This window comes from Trachymyrmex cornetzi, unplaced genomic scaffold (assembly GCF_001594075.2).
Source record: "Trachymyrmex cornetzi isolate Tcor2-1 unplaced genomic scaffold, Tcor1.1 scaffold1075, whole genome shotgun sequence".
Taxonomy (NCBI): Eukaryota; Metazoa; Arthropoda; class Insecta; order Hymenoptera; family Formicidae; genus Trachymyrmex; species Trachymyrmex cornetzi.
The window spans coordinates 23,784-41,009 of record NW_017295626.1 but is presented as its reverse complement, the minus strand read 5'-3'; the positions used below and the strand labels follow the sequence as shown (position 1 = coordinate 41,009).

At 35.5% G+C, this 17,226-nt stretch overlaps 2 protein-coding genes across 2 annotated transcripts in view; both read right to left on the bottom strand.

Annotated features, from left to right (window-relative positions):
• The window catches only part of Root (ciliary rootlet coiled-coil, rootletin), a 29,517-nt gene extending 20,913 nt beyond the window's left edge, over positions 1 to 8,604 (bottom strand). Inside the window, exon 1 of the mRNA XM_018506139.1 lies at positions 8,408 to 8,604. Within this exon, the coding sequence (XP_018361641.1) occupies positions 8,408 to 8,568 (161 nt within the window). The 5' untranslated portion in view covers positions 8,569 to 8,604. The remainder of the gene's footprint in view (positions 1 to 8,407) is intronic.
• A 52-nt stretch (positions 8,605 to 8,656) lies between these two features.
• LOC108760270 (rootletin-like) lies at positions 8,657 to 16,675 on the bottom strand. Its single transcript, XM_018506098.1, has 3 exons — positions 16,622 to 16,675; positions 9,850 to 9,942; positions 8,657 to 8,908 (listed from the first exon to the last, which is right to left on the bottom strand). Exons 1-3 carry the CDS (start codon positions 16,628 to 16,630, stop codon positions 8,657 to 8,659), a joined length of 354 nt encoding a protein of 117 aa, XP_018361600.1. The 5' UTR covers positions 16,631 to 16,675.
• Positions 16,676 to 17,226: the final 551 nt, after the last annotated feature.

Sequence of the window (17,226 nt, the reverse complement as noted above, 5' to 3'; positions counted from 1 at the left end):
TCTCTGCCACTACAGTGGTTTTTCGCGGTATTATACGCGTTTCTCGCGAACTTCGAAGTGTTTTCGGTTTTTCTGTTTATCAGCTCTTATCAGAGCTCTGTTTTATTCATCTAACTTTTATTACCGCTGTCTCGTGCATACGCTTCCCACTCGCGTAGAATAATCAACGGTTTCGTCTCAACCGTCGTTGCACTGGCATGGCCGCTGCTTCGGACGGAGACAACAACCTGAGCAACAGTCAGAAGCGTAATGTCCATTTCACCCTTCAATCTCCTGCATTTTCTTTTATTCCATCCACATTGTCAAACCCTCCTTCTTCTAATATGAATTCGAAGGAATCTAGCGATATGTCGAGTGTCATGCTCAAATCACTCATTAATGAAGCGGGTATTTCTGATATGACACCGCATATCTCAAACAATGAAAAAGAGCCTGATAGTGCGTCCTCGCCGTCAACAGTGACAATTTCTTCAGGATCACGCAATCTGGCCTCTTCTTTAGACTCGCCTATGGAAATTGACGACATTACGAACACGAGGAAGCGGCCCTCGCTGGAAGAAGCGGAAGTTCAAAGTCAAGACTCAATCTCCCCCCCAAAGAGATCTTCCGCTAAAAGTCAAGATCCCTCTGACACCGCCTCTGCGAATCTTAAAAAATTTTTCAAATACTGCCCACAGGATAGAGGCCCTTATGCTGTTTATGTCTATGATTTGAACCGCGAAAAATCGATGCATCCAATTATGATTTCAAGCATCGTCGCCAAGTCTGGTATCACAGACATTCAAGAAATTAAGAAAATAGGGCGTGGGAAAATTCTCATTGAGGCCAAGTCTGCAACTGCAGCGAACAGGCTAGTTGATAACCCTGCTTTTGCTAAACATAACCTTAAAGTTTCATTCCCGCGTTCCGGGTACTTAGAGAGGGTGTCATTCAAGATGTACCCACAGAACTGGAACTGGATTACATTCGCAGGAATATGGAATCCCCCGGCATTAAGATACTGGACATATTTAGATTTAATAGAAGGATCACAATTAACAACAAGAGTGAGTATGTTCCTTCCAAGACTCTTCGTATCAAGTTTGCTGGACAGGTGCTTCCCAGGGAGGTCTTCTTATTCAAAACTAGGCACGAGGTACGTCCTTTTATACCTAAGTCGCGCATATGTTTTAAGTGCTACAGGGCTGGACATGTGGCGAAGGTTTACAAGGGTTCGCCAAGATGCCTTTACTGCGGGGATAATGTACATAATGAAGAGGAACCATGCCCTCGCAAAGGGGCCGAAGTCAATGTCTTCTGTATCAATTGTAAAGGCTCGCATCTTGCTACATCCAAGGAATGCCCAGCAGTCTCCAGGCAAGATAATATTATCAAGTTGGCTACCATCGAGAATATCTCTATTGCGGACGCCAGAAGGATTATCGGCGACCAGAGCGGAACTTCTCCTCGACATGCCAACATAATGGACTCACAAGACTTTCCGCGCTTGCGCGCCAATACTCGCTATAAAACTTCTTCTGATTTTTCTCCACTTAGTTACGATACCTCTAATTCTTTTAACATCCTAGACAGAGATGACCCGGGTCACGGACGCATGTCATATGCAGAAGCGGCTGGATCACGCATGGCTCAACACCAAGCTCAACACAACCCTTCGCAAAACAACATGAACAGGTATCGTCCATCTCAGAAATTCCAGATCAATCAAAATTCCAACAGCAGACTCCCAGAAAATCCCGGATACGACAAAAGGGCGCTCAACGACTATCAGGATTCACAAGAACGTGCACATACCAGAGGTACGGCTTATCAATATGCTCCCCCTCCTCAGCGTGGCTTTGGCTTTGGGAGCTCTAATGGCTTTGACTTTTTTGGTTTCATTCCGGATCTAATGGACTTAATCTCTGAAGCTGTACGCTGTTTCCGCAATCATGATTTTGCCACTCTCTACTTAATATTATCATATCATTTATTCAGAGGTTCACCAATTCTAATAATAATGCGAGATTTAACGCATATGACAATAACTTTTACCCGCCTCACTATCGATATGAAGAACGTCCACCTCAATATGATTCAGCTTACCCAAATTATCAGGAATTTTCGCCCTCACCTCTTGATTATCAGCGTGGTAATTTTCGGAATTAAAAAGCAATTACTAAACACTTCTTCTTCCCCTTCCGATATAATATCAATTTCTCGTACTTACAGTAGGGCACTACAGGTCGATTCCATGACCTCTCGTAAAAAATCTAGGCCTCACCTTAGGGTTCTTCAGTGGAACTGCGGAGGAGCTAGAGGTAATCAAGCTTCTTTGACATCTCTTGCCAAAGAATTCAACGTCATTTGCATACAAGAATCTATGCTTAAGCCAGATGACGTCTTCAGGTTTAAAACCTTCAACGTGGTTAGATCTGACATTAATCAGGTTAGTCATAGTGGTATCTGCACGTTTATTAAAGAAAATATTAAATTTGAGGTTATTTTCTTTCACCACATCGAACATTCGTCTGTTGAAGACCAAGTCATTAAAATTATTACCGGGAAAGGGCCCGTTGTCCTGGTTAATCTATACAGGCATCCTGGCCAGCATACTCCTATTACTTTCTTTCAAGATCTTGTAAATGCCTTAAGAGAATCTGACTTTTTTCTTATCTTAGGTGAATATTTTCCCATGGACTCGGCCAAGCCATGATTTAACAACCTCTCTCTCAACAGAAAGGAAATCGTCCTGATTAACCGCCTTAGATCTAACTACTACAACCTCAATAGTAGTCTATTCAGAGTAAACATTGTAGACTTCCTGCTTGTCCTTGTGGAAGCTATAATCAAGACATTAATCATGTTATTTTCCACTGTGAACTGTACAGAAGCAAATCCCTCCATTTGCGTAATTACCTCAACGCTAAATTCCCACAGTTTCCGGAAAACATTTTTCCTGCCCTTTCCCGTCCCTCTCCTAAACTCCGGAGACTTCTCTTAAGGCGCAGGTACAATAGGAAATCGTAACCGTAACGTAACCGTAACCGGTAACGTAAGAAATCCACCCCGTATAGTATGTCACGAGTGCCATTGCACAAGTGACCATTGCATAAGCACGTATATATATGTCAAAATATGAGTTATGGTAATAAGATAATATTAATAAATACTGCGAAAGAAAAGAGGAAGGCTGGTATTGCGAAAGCGATTAATAGAACTCGGCCGTTGCATCCTTGATCGATAACCAGAACGCTGACCAGGAAGCGCTGATTCGGCAAGGACGGCCGAGAAGAGCAGGAGATAAAAAGAAAAGATGCGAAGCAGACGGGGGTCATTCGAGAAGTCAAAAGCGCGTCGCATTACTCGGTCTAAAAAAGGTGACAACGAATCTAAGTATTTACATGAGAGATACTATTTTAATAAAAAAGAGATTATAAAAAGTTATTCGGTATTGTGTGAGTTGATTGCCCGCCTATTGTCGTCCCCGCTGGATCTCGAATCCAATACCGTGTTACGCGGTATAACAGTACAATGGCTGTCCGTAACCGTAACGTAACGTTAACTTAACGAATCGTAAAAGAGTCATTTCTAACTTGCTTCATAGTATTTGTGTTTTGACAATTAAATCGAAAGTTCAATTTTGTGTTTTGACAACTAAATCGGAAGTTCAATTTTATATAATGGATGTTGAGCGAATTAGAAATATAGCTCTTTTGGCTTATAATTTGGTTGCAATAATGCTGCAATTATTGCGGAAAAAGAGGAAAACGATTCGAAAAAGAAAATATTGGGTTCGCCCAATGCTGTTGGAGCGTAAACGAAAGGTCATTTTTATACTCTCTTTCAATTGCTTAAAAATAATGACCACGAGCAATTTTTTAAGTTTATCCGAATGACTGCTATGAATTCCGTGTTTTAACACGATCTTTATAGTCAGGACGGCTTTTATCATGTAAAAGCGACTACACGTTCTTCTCAACCAAATCGATTAAAACCCGATCCGATTCATAAAGCATTATTGCAATTTATTTACTCTGCAGAAAATAGAACTCAATTCTTCGCTCACAATCTCTAACCTAACTTTCGTTAACATTACCGTAAGAGTTCAAAAATTTTTTGAACTCTTACGGAAGCGCTTCTACGGTGATCTACGGATTTCTTACGGTTACGTTGTGGTTACGGATCCCTATTGTAGATGATCCTTTAGCCTTCATGGAAACCTCCGAATTATTTTTTTGAACACCCGCTTCCGATCTCATGGCGCACGACCACCGCTGGGTGGCAGCAGGCGTTCGGTTCGGGCGCGGGCTCTCCTCAATTTGTGAACCCCTACTATAACCCCTCCATACAGTCTATTACCCGCCTTCATTATGCAGACCATCCTGACCATCAATGGCTCAGTTCCGACTTCCGACCTATCTGGTAAGGTTGCGGACAGCGGAGCCAATAATTCAAGAAGAAGAAGAAGAAGGATAAGACTGGCCACGTGAATCCAATCACATTGGAACTTGGGCCATTCAAATATAGAAAAAGAAGAAAACTTTTGGAATTGAATGGTCTGTTTTTTGTTCCTGTACTAGACTGTTCTAGAACTCTCTTTCTCGTTTTAAACAAATATCAAACGTATACTATCTCACTTTAAGTTCCAAAAGTGTACACTAGTTCAGTCACAGAAAACGGACCTAAAATGAGATAGAGAGAGTTTAGGTTTAGGTTAAGAAATCCGTCATCTGGATTTGGATTAGAGGAACACGTAAGTGATTTTCTGCTTCTACATACATAAATTAGACTTGCTCGACACGTTTTTGCACGAAATGAACGAATCTGGTAAAAAAAAAAATCGTTTTACCCCGTGAACCGAGATATTAATCGTTAAAGTTGATGACTATTCAGGTTAGGAAATCCGTCATATCGATGGCAAAGAAGGACGTGAGAACATGTAATTGAAACTAGAATAAGTATTTTCTGCTTCAATTACATAAATTCTCTGCTTTAAAAGCACATTATTTGTTTTTATTTTTATTACAGCAGAGTATTTGCTTGGTTAAACAAAAAAATTTGGTAAAGGTGCAATAAAGGTTGATCCTCTTAAAAATCGATGAAATTATGCTCATTCGACGCGTTTTTCCATAAAACGAAAGAATCTGGTAGAAAAAAGTGCCGCTCTGCCCCGCGAACCGATGCCCCGCGAACCGAGATATTAAGTGTTAAAGTTCACGACTATTCAGGTTAGGATATCTGTCATACCGACTACGTGTAGTGCTACGAGTATGCCTTCTTCATGCTCTTTGACTTCATGCGCATGCGCTTAGTTTCGTTTCAGTCAGAGTGCACGAAATTTGAAATCAATGCTATTAAATAAATTAAACGTATGTAGTAGTGTTTAGACAGTGTCCGCTTGGAATATTTGTAACCCATGTAGACAGTGGAGTGTGTAGACAGTAATGCTTGGGTTCGGGCGGCTACGCCGCCCGAACAAAATATAAATATCATATCCTACCCGCTTGGGGCCTAACCGCCTAGAAGTTACAGCTGAGACAGTGTCCGCTTGGAATATTTCTAACCCATGTAGATACGTGTGAGAACGGTTTTTTTACTGTCTAGTAAACACCCCACTGTCTACATGGGTTATAAATATTCCAAGCGTGACCATGACAGATATCCTAACCTGAATAGTCGTGAACTTTAACGCTTAATATCTCGGTTCACGGGGCAGAGCGGCGCTTTTTTCTACCAGATTCTTTCGTTTTATGGAAAAACGCGTCAAATGAGCATAATTTCTTCGATTTTTAAGAGGATCGACCTTTATTGCACCTTTACCAAAAATTTTTTGTTTAACTCTATGCCATCGATGCAACAGATTTCCTAATCTGGATATTTGTCAACTTTAATTAATAACAATTAATAACTCGGTTCGCGGAGCAAAGCGACACCTTTTTCATGTAGTGCAAAAATGCGTATGTAACAAATACAAGTAATTATTATTATGTATAAGCCCTTTTTTACGAAATTCATTTTCAGGTATTATTAAAATTGGTGCGACTCGTCGACTTTACCTCAACTGGCTAAACTACTAAAAACTTTATTTTTGAAAGCTGGACCAGTTTGGTATAGCAACTGTATGGTGGAATTTACGTAAGAATGTTTGGAACAAAATTTGGAACTTTGTCAAATTCACGTATGGTCTACTGTATTAATTTGAATCATACTTTAAGACTGATTATTAAATCTTCTCGTTTGTCTAAGAAAGAATTGCAATCGCATTTATATTTTTGGTAACATTATGTTGAACAGGAATTTAAATGAGTTGTACAGGTTTTACTTTTTATTTAAAACAATTACAATTAAAACGACTACAGTTTTTACTTTTTATTTAAAACAATTACCTGTACAACTCATTTAAATTCCTGTTCGACATAATGTTACCAAAAATACAAATGCGATTGTAATTCTTTCTTGGGAAAACAAGAAGATACTTCAATAATCAGTCTTATCTCACATATTCCTAAATGAGTGTGCTCTACAAAATTTATTTAAAACGATTACCTGTGCAACTCATTTAAATTGCTGTTCAACATAATGTCACCAAAAATACAAATGCGATTGCAATTCTTTCTTAGACAAACGAGAAGATGCTTTAATAATCAGTCTTAAAGTATGATTCAAATTAATACAGTAGACCATACGTGAATTTGATAAAATTTCAAATTTTGTTCCAAACATTCTTACGTAAATTCCACCATACAGTTGCTATACCAATTTAAAAAACCAAAAGAAAAAAGGCTACGAGCCTAAGATTGAAACCTTATAAATTAAAATTTCAAACCGTTAATAAATAAACATGTCATTTAGTTAAAATATAAAACTTTAATTTGCCGACAGTGAATAATAAAACAAAAACAAACGTTCCCTGTTGGATCATTATCAATGTTAACAAAAATAACAGTGGAATTATCACAAAGAGATAAGATATATAAAAATTATAGTTTACTCTCAATTGCAGTATTAATATCATCAATCTCGCTCAGTATGAAGTAAATATTATAAGAATGTTGTGTAATCGGTAATCATGTATTCCTCTGGTTTATGTATGTAGATTATAGACAAACATAATTGTTTCTGTTAAAAGTACAAATATAATGTAAAAATGTAATAGGAATAAGTAATCAAATACAATCTAATACGAGAAATACAAAATAAGAAGCAAGGAATAAAAATAAAAAAGTAATTTAATATATATGTAAACTAAATTCATTAATACGAATTGAAAGTGTGCGATGTACAGTCATAAATTATATATATTTAATTTAGTAACAGCTAAATTAAATGAGAATAAATATCTTAAAATTGTGTGTCAATATAATATAAAAGTCGTCTATTCTTAGGCAACGCGATGATAGTAAAAATATAGTCATTTCTCTAAGAAGTTCAGAGACAATATAAATTCGACATACTAAAACAAGAAGGTTGATGTGGTAAACTAGAAAGGAAGGGGAACATAAGAGGGGTGAAATTGAAGCAGAGGGAAGAGAAAGTGGGGAAAGGGGAAGTAAAAAGAGAAAGAATGCAGTTAAGAAGGAGAAAGACATTGAATAATCTGTGAGTAAGATTCAAGTAACGATTCTGTATCATTTTTTCTATTAAGACCTTGTTTCTGTCTTTTGATGTGAATCATTTCAGACACTAATCTTTTGTTGTACGAAGATTCGCAATCTAAAATTTTCACTTCGTTCCATCTAAAATTGTGGTAAAAATTGATACAATGATCAATTATGACAGTAGGAGAACCAGAATTCTTTCTAATATCAGAGATATGTTCGTGTATTCTCGTACTTCTTTTAGTCCGACTAACATAGCTCGCCTCACAATCGTCACAAGAAATCTTATATACTACGTTCTGGTTAGATAGAAAATCTAACTTATCTTTTCCTCTCTTAATAAGACTTTTTAATGTTAGGGATAGAAAAGACTAGTTTACAATGAAACATACTGGAAATAAGAAGGAAACTTTCGGAAATAGATTTAACGTAAGGAATCGTAAAATATTTGTCTTTAATTTGTAAATTACGTGTAATATGTTTATTATGTATATGGAACTTCAATTTTTGTTCAATTGTAGAGAAGATAAATGAGAGGATAACAGTTATTTAAGAAAATATGAATAGCATCTATTAAATTTTTTTGTTGAAACCGTGGATGTTATAAGAGGATAATTTTGTCTATAAAGCTGATAATTGTGCCTTTTTTGTGGCAAAGAGGATGATTTGAATAGAAATTAAGAAACCTTTTTTTTCCTGAAAATGTCTTTTTATGGTAAATATCAAACGTAATCCTCTGATTGTCTATGATAAGAGTCTAAAATATTTCCTATGAACCTTTACAAAAAAAAGTTCATTCAGTCCCAATTTATGATATTTCTACATACTTTCGTCGTTCATCTCCGAGTTTATTCAAGGCAGTATCCAAGTCGTGAATTTGCTCCTCGCGTATATCCCGTAGAGTTTGATGGGCAGCCTCAAGCACGGTAGTGGACGATACTGTGGCTGTCGATGGTTTACTAGTGTCGCACGGAATTGTCTCTGCCATTTGATTCTCGAGTTCCGAACACCTCTGTTTATACTGCAGAACCTAGAGGATCTTCAATTGTTACTCGCTGTCGCCGATGAATCTATGTTTAATAAAAAAAAAGAAGGTTTATACTTGCTTTAGCTTGTAATCGTGAGACGAGGGCAGCTTGGTGTTGCTGAGCCTGCCGATATGTATCCAAACGTCTTTTGTAACTCGCAGTCTCCTCTTCCAAACGATGACGGAGTTCATAATTTTGTCTGACTAAAGCGTCTGGCGACAGATCTTCATCACTATTTTGTTCTTCTATAGCACCCCCGCTGCGTGCAGAATCCATCTTACTTCCACTGCTTCGTTCCGTCTGTACATACATAATTTTCTGCTGCACTTTACATTGTCATAAAATAGTGTTCTATTTTTACTTGATTAAAAACGCTTTTATATTTCATTTTCGCACCAGAACATTAAATTCAATTTTTTTGTTAATTCGATATCGCTATGAAAGAAAATAATAAAGCAAAAGGAATTGTATACGTACAAAGTAAAACATATTGTTAATAAGAACTTATTTACTTTTTTTATTATAGATTTTCATTCAAAATTATTTTTTTTAATTAAAATATGATTCATCCTAGTTCAATATTATCAACAATTATTTTTAATATTATGTATATAAATATTATCTAGATAACTTATACAAATATGTAATAAAAATATAAGGGATGATGTATCAAAAGCACACGCGAAATCATGTGCATCTTCAAATTTGGTTAGAATCCTGTTTATTGTTTATTACGAGTTACTATGGCAATAGTGACGTCACATTCATTGGCGTAATCAACTTCTCCGCCGTGAAAATTACGTGATACAATTTTTATTAGCACACGGTTACTATACGAAAATTTTGTAGAATTGAATTGATAAATAAAATTTTATTTTAAATTAAACTAATTTTAGTTAACTAATTTTGATTTCTAATACAAAATATAATTTTAAATTACAATAACTGTGTGTTTATTCCACATCATATTTGATTGTATGTATTATTTTATATTTTATTATCGAAATTGAGAATGCTTTTGTATATTTATAATAATATATATAATTGGATATATATATATGATGACAAAGAGACAATGAAAAATATTTTTAATTAATTTAATTATATCTAAATTACCAAAAACGTTTTTTTCGTCCTATATATATTCTACATATAGTTTTTAAAACATTCACAAGTTTCTCTAGTTTTTCTATAGCACTATGATCGGTGCTCGCATTTATAATGCATTGTTTTTTTTTTACCTCCTTGGTTTTGGTAGAAGCTCTGAGAAACGGTAGCCGCCGCCTCTCCACCTGTCCTCGTCCCGATAATTGAGGAATTCCTTTCGAAACTGGCTGCAACATACGCGTAATTTCTTCGGATTAATAAGCAATATGTGTTATTTTTATATCTCTATTTTAATCAAAAACTTTATCCTCGAGTGCAATCTGCCTTCTAAGTATTAATTTAAATATAATACTTCTTGCGTATTTTATGTATCTTTTTTTTGAAAATTCTGTAATTGCTATTCTGCTGAATTTTTAACGAGTTACACGCTCGAGCTTATCGTAATTGCCCTGATTGCAGAACTTTTTTCTCATTTGATATACTTTGCTGTATATATTAACTAATTAAGTTGATAAAACAACAAGATTAATTTGCATGCATTTATCCAGTTTGATTTTTTTGCCTGTAGTTCCTAATAATTGAACCCGCGACCATCGAGCGCCGATATGCACTTCAACATTTTGAACACATTTATAGTTATACTAGATCAGCTTGTTTATTGATTGTAGTAACGAAGATGTTTTTGCTATCAAAATATGCCGTTATCGCAATACGAAGATAAAAGAAATTGATAAAGAGAGGTTCTAAACATTTTCTATGTTTTGTCTCCGCCGTTACATCTTTTATCTCTATCACATTGTTTTGGGATGAAATGTATATTGCTGAGATAATATCTAATTTATTATAAGTAAGAGGGCCAACTATTGTCAAAGTTAGATGTTGTAACTAAACTCTTTTCCAGTGTAATGTTGTCACACTGAAATCATTGATAATGACTGTCCGGACAATTAGTTTCCTGACTGCATATCGCTGGTGAAACACAATGTTGATGCATGAATTACCAGACTTGCGGTTTATCTCGCGGCGGTTATTAGCCCAGGTGTTAAATTCTCAGGGGGTATTGGTAACCGCCTATGATCGCACGAATGAATAGCCGCTGGACGCGCCACGAAACCATTGCAAGATTTACCTATACAGAATCGATTGATTACTTCACTCTTCATATCCATCGTTGGTATTAAAAAACTCGGCAATAAACTATTATTATCACGATAGGATATCATAAATTTTATAAAGTCTAAGGCTTCTAACGTCAAGGATTCAATAGATTTTATACGTCCATTTCAAATAGCAGTCTTTATCGCAAAAAATTGTGATTTGAAAACAGCAATTTTTGCAAAAAAATATCTATTAACATGTAAACATCTTTTCATGACGCAAACGATAATTAATATGACAAGAGTGACTTGCGATTGATATACTCGTGTCAGATTACTGAACGCTTTGAAAACTACGATATGAGATGAACACGCAAAATTTTCATTAACCTGCGATCAATGGGGTAAAGTCTACGTCAGAATGACGTTATCCAGTGGAAGTGTGTCGCCGGTTTACGTGGCATATTCATCGTGACAACTTGAGTCGTACATAGGAAGTCTTCATTTGGGAAATCAAGCCGGTGGCGTATTTGCTAGTGATATCCTGGCGGACCAGGCTGGGCATATATTGATTGGTGCCATTCAGTGCCTGGCAGTAGCGCAAGCTTCTTCTACTTCCCATTCGCTCAGATGCTAGATACTAGAAGCCCTTCGTAGGGAAGACAAAAATTAGACACGGACTCGCCGTATTCGAGTTAGAGTTCGGGGCTTTGCCTCGAAAAAGGGATCCGATTTCCTTCGTAGGAAAGACCGTAGAAAACGAGAGGGAGCGAACGGCCAGGAACAGAGTGTTTTGCTGTGCGATGTTAAAGATCTAAAGTTTTTCGATCATTCAAAAATCTTTTAACGCTATTACACACTCGACTGTTTTCTAATACTTATATCTTTTTTATTAACCCTCCACCTACAACTGAAGTTTTTAAAAAAATCATCGTTATTTTGATTAAATTTTGATAAATTTAAATCTGTAAAAATAAGTAAAATACAATTCGACTTCTAATATGGTAAAAACTCGTTGTTAAAACTTTGACAAGTATATCAAAATTTTTTAGTTTTTTATATAATTTGGAACAGTAAAAAAATATGCTTTTTTTCTCGATCCCTATTATTGAGGGAAGAGTTAAAGTTTATGTTATCGGCAAAGGGTTAATAAAGATACATTTTTTTGTGATATCGTTCCTTAATATTTAGCATTTCGATCGAAAAAAATTGTTTACAATACGTTCATTTTTATGGAAGTTATATATAATTGAATTAGATTAAGTATACAGTGTATTGTTCTCGTAAAGAGGCGTTTAAGGGTTAAAAATTATATTGAAAAATAGAGACAACTTCTTTAGTAGTGTTTTATGTCGGTTTTTTCTCATAAAATTTTCCTGAAAGAGAGAAGAGCTCAAATATCTGTTTTTGATATTCCGTTATATTGTTGACTAACTTAAAAAAAAACGCGCACATTTATAAAAACACGTTCCGTTTATTGGAAGCAAGGAACGTAACTTAACATTGGACTTTGAGATCAACAATAATTTCAGATAATCGTATTCGTCACGAGTGACAAATGAAGTGCGGAAATGTCTGACTCAAAGTACAAAACTTCGTTTCGGTATCAATGGCGACCTAGACTGGAGAGGCATCTTCATTAATTATGTCTCACATGATAGCGGGTATCTCGTAGGCAATAGCTTTTTTTTTTTTACAAAAGAATAAGACACAAAAATATCGGTTTTTGAGCCTGATCACTCGCGATTCTCGTGTCGATTGATAGCCGCATTGTAAGAAGGTCGATCGAAATTGTAATGAGCGAGAAACGTATGTAATTCCAAGTTTGTTATGGAATCTTTTCCTTTTTTTTTTCCTTCCGCCACGAGACCTCATTGAAGGGCAGCGATCGAGGCGGTTCGAACCGTATCTGCCTGTCTGTATCTGACAAGTGGGTTTTTTGCAGACTATGGCTTCGTGGGTCAGCGAGTATCGTCTTTTCGCTCTTTCTTCTCACTTCATTCCGACGATAAGCACGTCGTGGAGAATTGTGCACGAATTTTTATCAGAATGTGGGGAAGTCTGTGCGCCTGTTCTCCTTCTTCCTCTTTTTTTGTTTCTCTTCACTTTTTCCCTTTCCATCAAGATGAGACAAAGTCGAGAACACGACATACCGAGAAATTTCACGTAAAAAGACGTAAAGATCAAATTCTTTTTGATAAAAATCATGTATTGTGTATGAAATTCACGGAATAATCAGAAAACGCGGATTTCGGCATTATGTTGATCGAGGAAAGTAGTTAATACGTAAACGGGGGATGGTGATTCTATGACCTTGTCGCAACGTGAAGGAATTCGCAACGATGCACGGACATTTGTCACGCAGTTTCGTAAGGGATGGTCTATCTTTATCCTTGATCACGTGCAGATTGCACCAATTCTCATTTCGCGTTATCATATATGTGTCACGAACTTTATTAAGAGATCAACCAAGATTTTATTATTATAAAACCGAGAGGCACTCTTTATAGAGGACTAATCTTCTAATTCCGTGATAACATTTCCCGATGACACGCTATCACTTGCTGTACCAAAGGAAAAAATGAGAGATTATGGAAAATGTCTATGCTGCTTATATATGATAGACATATCGTGCACGTGATTTTGTTATACATCAAGTGTTAAAAATTAAAAAATCAATCAAAAACTCCCGATAACACACCAAGTGTCCTTACGATAACCGCTTTTGGAATTTCTGATAACATTTCAAAATACTTCTATTAATAGTCACGATTTTTATCCAGCACCTTTGTAATCGACCTTTGTTTATTTGCGGATTTTATTGCATTATCGACATAATTTCGTCATTCCGACGTGAAGTCCAGAAGAAATAAACAAAAAAGAAAAAAAGTAATCGTTTCTTACGGAAATTGTTGATCAATAGTCTATGTCACCTGATTAACATTCGAAGTCTATAATTACTAAAATATCACATGAATTACGTTAACTCTACTGATCGACTTTATATTTGACATGTAATTTATTTTCTTACTATTATATTTTATTTAAAAACTTGTATTTCTAATATTTGATAACTTTATCTGTTAATGTAAGATCTTTTTTATTTTTAAGATTTTTTATCATATTGATCAGATTATGTAAACGTGTACTAAATTTGAACAGACCAGCAGGGTTAATAAAATAAGAAATCATAAGAAAATAATAATAAGGAACATGTATAGATTACACATTTTATATTTATGTATGTATATATGTATAAAAAATAAAACATTTTTGTTTATTTGACTTGAAAGTTCGATTAAAATGTTGCATCAGCGCAGTTGATACAATTATATAACGCTAATGAACATTGCCCGTGATGATCAGTAAACCGCAGATCCGTTTTCGGAATTGTGCAAGACAAGATATGTGATAACATTTTTTACGATTTGTTTCAAAGTAAAACGCATCCGACGTTTATAAAAGTCTGCGTTATTCCGATCGCGAAAGAATTTCTTACAATGAGACTGACTTATTATGCAGTCCTGCAAGGCCCTCATCAGGGAAAACGGTGTTACAAAGGAATATTATACCCGTCACGTATGTGTCGTATCGATCGAGCTTCTCACACCATGGTGAGTGTGTCAGTGCACGCGTGTTAAAATGCGCAACTGAGTATGCATTTCGTGTAGGTACGTACGCATGTGAATACACACGCAACTCACAGTATATGTCGCGCGCATTTGTCTTATCACCGTCAGAAAATGAAACAAGCTTCGAAGTACGTTCTTTGAAATATTCGTATTTGCGATTCTCGTCGATGATGATGTAACGATCGCGAGAAAAAAGAAAGAATTTCTCTGCCCAATAAAGAATCTTCGTTAAATGACATGACACGTAAACGTTCAATTTATTTGTCCACACTTCAAAAAATATTAGTGTGGATTTAACATTATGAGTTTTAAATCCACACCATGATGGTATAATTAACTACGTTTACACGGAACGCTTTACGCCAAAGTTATAACATCGATGTTATGAAACTGACCAATCACAGTCATTCCATTCTTCAGAGGAACAGCTGTGATTAGCCAGTTTCATAACATCGATGTTATAACTTCGGCGTAAAGCGTGCCGTGTAAACGTAGTAATTGATTTGAAATTCATGGTGTTATAAATTCATACCATGTTGGTGTTAATATTGACAACACGGTGAGAATTATACTAGATGGATTAAATCCACACCGATATTTTAAACAATAAAGACTGAAAACAGACGCGCTTACTTTTAGCACGTGCTGATGAGAATTGTATGATCGCATTCTGCAGCGTCAAATGTGGGATACGTCTCTGACAACATTTTTATCTCGTGTATATAGTACATATGATTTTGTATCGAGAACATGTGTAACATAGCGGACATGTGACTGGTGAATGAGCTTGTGACAGAATGAACCCCAGTTCATGATTATTATAATTTTACGCCGACACTCCCCTTTGCAACGAATGCGTCATACTCTGTGAAACTGTCCAGTGGTCATTCTCGATTACGATTACGAACGGATATCTTTTACAATGTATATTAATTTGATGTAAAAGATTTGCACCAACATTTATTACAAGATGTTAACTCATTAAATATGATTAAAAATTAAATTATCAAAGCAATTTTTATTAAGCAAAGTAGTGTTTCTGCTGATTGTAATATGCTTTTTCATTTAAAAAAAAATCGATCTTTTGAAAAAAACTCTATGCCAAATCTTTAAATTGGATTTCAATAAAAATTTTTTTTATATTATCAGTCTAATACGTGAAAAATATTAAAGTATTTTTTATATTTATGTATTTTTAAATAAATAAAAATAAAAATTAATTTTTGTATAATACAATAAATAATTTTGATGAATAAATAAAAAATATTAAAATTAAAATTTTAATTATAATTTTATAATTAATTAACTTTTACATTCATACCAATTGAATCGTGAGAGAATTAGACAGTAATAGGATCTCTTTGCCATACCATCAGTGTTTGTGCGGTTCGAGATAATGAAAGGAGTCAATCAACTCTCACTGGCGCGGAACTAGTTAACCGATGTTACTAATGATTTCATTTCTACACTCTCAGCGAGCGCTTAACTGAACTTTACAGGACTAATCGCTTGTTTGAAGACTTCGTCGATCAATTGCATGATAATGGCAGTGTACGTAATTAGGTATCGGAAATCTTCACCTAATCATGGATTCAATTGTCTTCAGACCAGACGGTTTAATCTTGGGAAACAAAGGTGCTATATCGTGTTAATATCAATAAATGCATAGTTATTAAAAATATATGAAATGTGTAATTATGAAAAAATATTTTATTTGGTTCATGACGAATGCAATTCTTAAAGTTGCACAAGGTTCAACATTTTCTTGTTAATTATTACAACATAATTTTTTTATAAAAGCAGATGTAAATATAAAAGACAATCGATTTTAATTGCATTTTCAGCCACCTACTTATTTTGTCATATTTCTTTTATAAATCCGAGACTATATTTATTTTAATGCAGAAATATATAAAAATTCAAAATAAACAGCTCTCTCTCTCTCTCTCTCTCTCTTTGATAATTCAAGAACTTATACACTTAATAGTATCTTGACTCATAGATAGTTTCGGAATAACAAAACATATTTTACAGTATTGTTTTTTATTATAAAAAATATTAAATTCTTTGTTTAAAAAATATTAACATTTATTAATAATCTATTTTATATTATATATATATTTAATAATTATTGATGATTTTATATTAATAATTAAAATTAAAAGAAAATTACTCACCCGCGGCATCTTTAAAGCGTGTCTCGATACTCTCGATGTTCGAATTGGCGTTGCGACGCTTTCCCGCAAAGAGGATTGCAAGCGAGCGTTTTATTTGGCGACGAAGGAAGACGGTTGACGGCGGTACGGTTTTCTCAGGGCTTCTCGACTGCAACCCTAACAACGGGGTGCGATCGCTTGTGTTCGCCACGAACGGTGGGACTTCACTGAGGCGGCGTCGACGGATCGGCGTCGCGACGTTTCTGCCGTTTTGTTCCTGAGGATCCCACCGCGGGTGGCGGGATCGCGTGCCGTGCACGGCGTCTGAACGCGGTTCCCGTTTGCGCCGCAAGTCAACGGGGACGGGGGTGCCGTATACGAGGGTGTCCCAGCACACGTACCCTCCCACGAGAGCGGCAACATAGACATGGTGTAAATATTTAAGCCGGGAGAAACGAAATTTCCTACCTGATTACGTGTAAATGTGAAGAGAATGTTCAACTTGATATCTTATCAATTTTTCGTTCAACGTTTGTTATATTAAAAATATATATAATTTTCTTTTATCTAAAATATAAGAAAGGCTAAGGGTTGTTCTACAATCTGCTTTTTATTTCCTGTTTCTT

What these genes read in the sequence shown, in the direction of transcription:
- LOC108760270 (XM_018506098.1), bottom strand. An exon ending in CTTCTACCAAAACCAAGGAG is followed by an intron (nt 8,909 to 9,849) that starts GTAAAAAAAAAA and finishes ATGTATGTACAG; the next exon opens with ACGGAACGAAGCAGTGGAAG.